General features: G+C 37.7%; 1 protein-coding gene across 1 annotated transcript in view; it reads right to left on the reverse strand.

Moving 5' to 3' along the window:
* Positions 1–8,105, reverse strand: part of Sel1l2 (SEL1L2 ERAD E3 ligase adaptor subunit) — an 89,464-nt gene that overhangs the window by 27,896 nt on the left and 53,463 nt on the right. Inside the window, 5 exon segments of the mRNA XM_023718575.1 lie at positions 3,649–3,705; positions 4,322–4,476; positions 5,763–5,844; positions 5,938–5,997; positions 7,222–7,275. Coding sequence (XP_023574343.1) covers positions 3,649–3,705; positions 4,322–4,476; positions 5,763–5,844; positions 5,938–5,997; positions 7,222–7,275 — 408 coding nt within the window.

Raw genomic sequence — 8,105 nt, forward strand, 5'->3', positions numbered from 1 at the left:
GATAATGTTATCAAGAATTGCATATACTATACTATAATAAGAATTGGATCAAGGGAAGGGTGAAAATGCTGCCATGATGACAACTTACGAGAAACATTAATTCAAAGGCAAAGTTCTTATTTTTAGGTATTTTGATATGATTTTGCTTGGCAATAAATTAAGGCATCACTATTTTTGTTTGTTTGTTTTTTTTTTATATTTAGTACAGGGTCTACAGGGTCTCACTACACAGATTAGACTTGGAGTGATCATCCTGTTTTCAGCCTCCCAAGTGCTGGGATTACAAGTGCACAACACCATGCCTAGTCTCAATTACTGTCTCAGTGTGCCGCAGGGACAGGGCCCACACAGCATGCTGGGGGATCGAACCCCAGTCGCTGTGTTTGCCTAAGCAGGCACATTAATCTGCTGAGCTATCTGGCTGGCCCTGAGGCATCACATTTTGAAGAAGCTTCATACTAATGATTTCTTTGGTGGATTGAAAGAGTATACAGGTTCAAGTGGTGGTTTTCAGGCTGAAAATCAACCTACAATATGTAGGAGGCTGTATTCATTTGTTTAATAAATATTTATTGGGTATCTCATGTGTTCCATGCATTGATAGGAATACAAGATATTCAGAGGTAATTAGGACAAAAAAAGAACATGTACTACACTGTGGGAACACAGATAATAATAAAGATCAGTATAATTTGTGTTCTATGAGGAAAATAACCACAATGAGGTAAGTGATGAAAGAATAGAACTGGTCAAGAAAATTACCCTGAGGAGGTACAACTTGAAAGATGAAAAGCCAGGCAGGCATGGGAAGAGCTATAGTAACAACCTTTCAGAAATTATATTTATCCTTTTATCTTGCCTCTCCTCCAAAGGTTACCCCTGTCATTCTGAGTTGATTCTGGTGCAACTTTAAACTATGCTAAGTTTAAAAAATGACCACAATAGTCTACTACTGTGAGAGGCACATCCTTTGAGAGACAATACTCTACCTATGGGGAGAAGTCCATTACCCTACCAATGCTGTCTTGCTGGCCTTAGCATTTTCTTAGGCTAAAAAGGCTGAGGAAGAAGTGTTTTTAGAAACTTTCAATGCTGTGTGAAATTCTAGGGTCAACTGGATAAAAGATAAACCACATGGAGAGAAATCCTGATCATCCTAGCTGTCAGAGATAAAGCCATCAATAACCAGTTAGCTCTGGTGAGTACTCTCACTCCCTAGTTATAGAGACATGAGCAAGCCTATTTTACATTAGTTGAGCCTGGCTCAGACCAGAATTACTCAGCTGAGCCTAACCAAGATTGCTGGCTTGCTAAAATCAAGAATTAAATAAATTGTTGTTTAAAGCCATCTATGTTTAGAAATCGTTTGCTATATAGACTAAGTTAAATGATACATAAACCAAACATTCTTAGGGTTTGAGATTTTAAATGCAACTTCCATCAAGTTCAGGTTCATTAGGCTGAGGGCAACAGAAGAGATCAGCCTAAACTTGCCCCAGAGAGTCTCCAGCTGCTGAGATTGTTTAGGAATTAAACTTGCCCTCTTGGAATGTCTGAATGGGAAGCAGGAGGTGGAACCTCTTGTCAGAAAGTTGGAGATAAGGAACTTAGTGATCAAGCCCTTACTACTTTTTCCTTAATAAATAGTGAATATATATATATAATTTAAGACAGGGTCTACAGGGTCTCACTACATGTCTCACTACATAGGTCAGACTCATAGGGATTCTCCTGTTTTCAGCCTCCCAAGTGCTGGGATTACAGGCATGTGCCACCATGCCCAGTCTCAATCACTGTCTCAGTGGGCCCTGGGAGTAAGGCTGGCATGGCACAGTGGGTATCGAACCCCAGTCACTGAGCTCTGCCAAAGCAGGTGCTTTAGTCCACTGAGCTAGCTGACTGGCCTGTGAAAATATTTTTTTAAGGCTGTAGTTTTTGGGAGGAGCTGGGCCAAAATGAAATAAAATTTAAGAGAAAGAGCACAAGTTTCGAATGCCGAAGACCTTAGTTTAAATTCCACTTCTTAACCAAACTCTCTTCCAAGCTATGAACCTTGTAGCAACTTCCCTCATTTCTACACACTCAACTCCTTATTTGTAAAAGACACATAATAAAACTTTCTATGAATGAGTCTGGAGAGTCTGGCTGGGCTCTTGGTAGTGCCCAGCTTCCTGGCTGCTGCCACTACAGTTCCGAAATCCTTCAGGGCTGGCCCTGGGCTTGAACTTCACCTTTATCCTCTCCAGCAAATGCATGGTGTTCATGGGGGCTGGGCCTCCCTGGAAGTACATCACTTTATGGAGCTTTATTGTACCATGCAAAGACTGGTGTGTCATTCTTACAGCTCAGATTTGAGTGTCTTGACACCCAGTCAAAGTTCATGTTTACAAGGAATGAGAAATTCTTCCCAGCTATGCATCCTCTGATTAAACTCACTGTGGGCTGAAATCTTGACAGTGGAGTGATATTATAAATTCAGAATTTTCCATCAGAGCAGATAAAACTTTGCTTATGATTAGGTTAAAAAAATCTTAAAACCTTCAGTTGAGCTGTCTTGGGGATGCATATGCTTATTTAAATTGACATCTTTTTATCACATGTCTTGAAATTAACTTTGAGATTTACCTGATGCTTACTGTACCTCATGTAAAATACAAAATACAGTACAAAAGGCATATTCATGAAATAAGAACACAAGATAAACTGGAAAGCAGTAACATCATTCTTTTATATAACATCCTTATAAAAGTAATTTCCATCACTTAGCCATTATGTTGAAATAAGAGTTTGAGACAATAAGTGCATGGCTACTATAAAATGATAGGTACAAATCAGCTTTTAAAAGAATCCTAGGGCCGGGGAGATAGCTCAGTAAAATAAGCACATCACTGGCAAGTGCAAGGGCCTGAGTTTAATCCCTAATTGTGCAATAAAATAAAATAAGTAATTAATAAATAAAAGAATCCTAGTTATTCCCCCAGGTCTGTGGTGCTTAGGGCCTGGAAATAGCAATCAGAATCTGGATGAAAACTCATGGCGCTGGCATCTTCCTCCCAACGATCCTTCCTAGGTCAGATTTGTTGGCTCTTTTCTTTCCTTCTGCTATAGATTTTAGTAGTTAATTAATCCCCTAAGCTCACTGGGATAAGGAAAGGTTAAGCAAAAGAACTGAAAGGAGTTTTATAAATGTATAAGCACATTTGATGTCTTTTTTTGTTTTATTAAAAAGCAGTCTAGCTTCTGGTGTAACCAAATGGAGATGAACTTGTCCTCAGGCTGGACTCTCAACAGCTGGTCTTTGGAGAAAGGGGGTGCTCAAGGCCTACAGATGGAGACAGTCTCCTGGCCTAACTCCTGCCCCACAGGGAGTGAGGGCGGGAAGGAGCTGTTGGGTGTATAGGCACTGCCTTCCCCAGCTGTTCCTCAGAAGTCCCTACTACTTTGCACACGAAAGCAGGCAGGAAGGTGCTCCCTCTTGGTGAGCTTTGTTTTTCCTCAGAAGCTAGGAAGCAGATCTGAGCAAGGAAGTAACCATGGACCTTTCCTAGAAACTCCCCACCTCTTCCTTTCTTTCCTTTTGGCTGCCCCTCCAGCCTCCCTCACCACTACTCTCCCTACCCATATGACTGAGGGGTGAAATTGACTTACATTGTAATCCTGATCTAGACCTTTCCTCCCAATCAGATGTAACTGTCCAAGGGATACCTAGGAATGATAATTTTAAAAAATGATGTTAGCAGTAATATTAACTTAAAGAAAGCATTTCTTTGATGGTTTTACTATAGCATATTGATTTAGTTTGATACAATTGGCATGTTTTGAAAGAAACAGGGAAGTATTCCAGACTATATATTTTATTGGGGAATTAGTTATGATTAGGCATATGGCTTCCTCAATGACAGGAAGCTGGCTGGCTGATACACAGCAACACCTGGGCACGGGAACATAAGGGCTTTATCTCTTGGCTCACAAAGATCATACAAATGATATCTCACTCCCAGGATTCTTGTAGAAATTCATCTGTATTAAAACCAGCAATAGATATTGCTTCCCCCCCCCCCGGTAATTAAAATCTAAGGTTTAAAAAAATTAATGTCTCAGGAAGAAATTTCAAAAATAAACCTTGCCATTACTATGGTAACTAGCTCTTCAATAAGCTGAAGGAATTGCAAGTAATGGGACAAAACAGAGGAGAGCAAGGAGGAGATTATGTCTCTTCCTTTTCCCATTCAAGGTGGGGCATTGTCAGTCCCTCTTGCACTCAGAAAGAACCACAATCCCTTGCACATTTTAATAATCCAGTCTCATCTGTATACATTACTTGTATCTGAACATCTCCTCTTTCTGCCAAAAATTTATAGTATTGGTATATGTCCCAATCCAAAATCTCACTGTTAGAACTCAAATTTTCCAGTCTCTCAGTTAGCCTCACTTTTTCCACTGGAATGCCTTCATTTTTTTCCAGTTTGTCAGCAACTGTGAATAGAAACAAGCCAGGGAATAGCTACAAAACATAGGCTGCAAAAGATGACAGTGAACGTAGAAGCAACATTATTAGGCTTATTCTGCTTAAATCTGCAGAAATCTGTTCTAGTAACAGGGAAGATCCATTGGGGAATAGAAATTTGTGATTTTTATTTATTTGGTTCTGAGAAAACTGCAAGGAATATTATTCATATATAGACATAGTAATTGCACATTTTTTAAAGATATGAAATGATTTTATGAGACAACTTGAATTCAGAAGTAGGTTTTTCCTCTTCCTTCTCTCAAACCCTCATAACTCCACAGGTATAGACTTAGATTATTACAGATATTAAGCAAAGTTGAGTTGACTTTATTCATTTCTTGAAAGACCTCTATTTAAAACTTTATTATATAGTTTGCTTCACTGATGTTGTAATATGAAATGTTGCATACAATTTTGAGAGTGATCTAAAGAACATTTTTTAGCCTTATGCTCTATTTTTTTGTACATAAATCACAGGGTAATAGAGTAATAATTGCCTGGATTGTTCTCAAGTGCAGTGATAGATCTTTCCAGGGTGCATACCTTATATTCATTTCATTAGAAAATTTAACAAACTATCTCATTTTTGAATGTTAGATTTATGGTAAGTACTTAATAGTTATTGGTTCTGATTTCCAGAAATGAACATTGCAAGAACAAATGAAATGTAAACATTTGGAATGTATAACATGAAAAATAAGGGATGAATATAAGAATTAAATCTTTTCGAGGGCCAGTGAGATAGCTCAGTGGACTAAGGCAAGTGCAGGGACTGGAGGTTCGGTTCCTGGCACCACATGCCACTGGGGCTTGCTGAGCTGGCCACCAACTCCAGGCGTTGTGGTGCATGCCTATAATCCAGGACTGGGGAGGCTGAAAACAGGAGGATCACTACAAGTCTGAGCTGCATAGTGAGACCCTGTACCAAATACATTAATTTTTAAAAAAAGATTTAAAACTTTTTGAAAAATAACTTAAACAGAAACTCATCATTGTATTAAAATAGTTGTATTATAGCAAGTATTAAAAGTAGAGACTTAATATTACTATATATTTATGGAATTTAGTGCTGATTTTTAAAGATTTATTGGCAAGGCTGTTTCATTCCTTTTCATTTTTGGCTGTTTATATTTTTGCTGTGCTGGGGATTGAACCTAGAGTTTTTCACATGATTGGCAAGTACTCTGTCACTATCCATCCATTCTCAGACCCAAGTCTATTTATCTTAAAATAAATTTTGAAGATGACTCACTATAATCTGCCACTTTCTTGTAGTGAGTTAGGGCAGTTTCACAATCTTGTAGAACGTTGATTCCTGACAAATATCTGTACCCCTAAAACACAAATATATATTTATATTCTTAATATTCAGATAATCCTTTTTAATAATATATCTTTTATGGTGCAAGAATATTTAAGTTACAAACCAAAATCATCTGTGACATCATACTCCCTCCAGCACTTCCAAAGGTGTAATATATCAGTGCCTAAAATTAAAAAAAAATTATTTTGGTTATCTAGATTTGAAAGTCAAGCCAATTATTGCTTTTTTTGCCATAATCCCAGAAGTGAATATTTTTTATTTATACATAGGTTTGCAGTACATCATGATTATTTTAATCATGGGGAATTGTTACATGTATATAACACATCTTAATTCTTTTCCATTTCTTTCTTTTCTTGTCCTCTCTTCTCCACTTCCATCTCTTGATCTCCTTCCCTTTTGTAAAAGATACATCTTCCTATTTCCTCTTATCTTCTATTTTACTGTGTATTTATATTTTTGGTTTCTCATATCAGAAAAATCATGCCTCTTGTTTTGCTTTTGTTTATTTTGGTTTGGTTTTGAAACAGGGTCTCACTGTATAGCTCAGGCTGGCCTTAAACCCACTATGTAGCCTATGCTGGCCTTGCACTCATGGCAGTCTTCCTGTGTCAGACCCCAGAATGCTGGGATTACAGGCATGCACCACCATTCTTGGCTATCATGTCATATATAACCTGTGTGACTGATTTATTTCACTTAACATCATGACCTCAAGATGTATCTATTTTGCTATAAATGACTCAGACTTATCCTTCTTTATGACACAGCAGTGCTCCATTGTGAATAAATAACACACTTTCTTTATTATCCATCTGTTGATGGACATACAGCCTGCTTCCAAGATTTAGCTGTTACGAGTTGTGCTGTGGTAGACACGAAAACATGCAGAACATTGTACCAGGATGTGTTTAACTCTGTGGGGAAGAGACCTAGAAATGTAATAGCCCAGCCGTGAATAATAAAATATTGCAAAATGAATCTCAAATTTTATTTTGTTCTTCTAAGAAAGCTGACTCTTAAACTTACCAGACTGGACTCTGTGCAAAGACCTTTATAGATAAGATACTTACCATCAGTCAAGAACCAGATATATGAGGGCTGGGGAGATGGCTCAGTAAAATAAGTGCTTGCCTGGCAAGCTCAAGGGCCTGAGTGCAATCCCTGGTTCCACCAAGGAAAAAAAAAAAAAAAAAAAAAAAAACCTGATATATGACACATTAAGAAACCTGATGTAGAAGAATGATAAATTTTGTGTTGAGTTGATGCTCTCAACCACCAAGGTAGAGTAAACCCCTTTACTTAAAGAGTAGATGTCACTCAATGTCAATTTTCTTCATTAAAACAAAACTAGCTTTGTTGCAGAAAAAGCAAGTATTGACTTTACCTTGGCTTGATCATATTCCATTCCTATTCCATAAGAGGACAAAAATCCTAATGCCTAAAGAGCAAAAGAAAAAAAGTGAAACTCAAATCAATTTATTTCACAATTTTTCTTATCTGTAGTGATAAATGACATTTTAAATGTCTGCTCCATGATAGCTCGCATTCATTTATTCTTATACCATAACAAAGTGCTTTTGTTAAGAATTTGGGAAATGTCACAGTAGTGAATATAGGTTGGTTATTACTGTAGTTTAAAATAAATTTTAAAATATGACATTACAAATCTGTGATTTTTTCATGGGTTTTCTTCTCTTGGAAATAAAGGGCTTTTCTTCATTATTTCAAAAATTGAATTCACATTTTTTAAATTCACACTTTTAAAAACAAAATGAAATGGATACGAAATGTCTTAAGTAAGAAATGTATTGAACCAAAAGTGGACTTTATCACAGAGTGAGACGCCAGAACAGGAAGCCCCAGACTCATCTGCCCACAGAGTCACGACATGGATCGAAAAGGCCTCTCAGAGAACTGCAGAAACCAGCCAAGAAGTCAGTACATCCGGGTGAAGCCACAAACTGAGAACAGAAACATTAAAGTCTAGATAGAGGTTCTAAGCATCTAATGGTGTGACCTATGATTTTCCAGCTTTCAGGTGGTACGAAAGTGATTTGTAAGTGGTAAAAGTGCATTTTGAATTCTGATCTTTTCCTTGGCCAGCAATATGTGCTATAATACTTTCTTGGGAAGCTGAACAGTGGCAGGCAGCCAGGGCTGCCAGCCAGCCATGTGAGCACTAGAGTGAACAGTTACCATGCTTTGGTGGGCTGTATTGCAAAGCTATGATGTTAGCAGGTGATGTATGTTAAACCCATTGTCAGTTTG

The sequence above is a fragment of the Octodon degus genome, unplaced genomic scaffold (assembly GCF_000260255.1).
Source record: "Octodon degus isolate 3935 unplaced genomic scaffold, OctDeg1.0 scaffold00060, whole genome shotgun sequence".
Lineage (NCBI taxonomy): Eukaryota > Metazoa > Chordata > Mammalia > Rodentia > Octodontidae > Octodon > Octodon degus.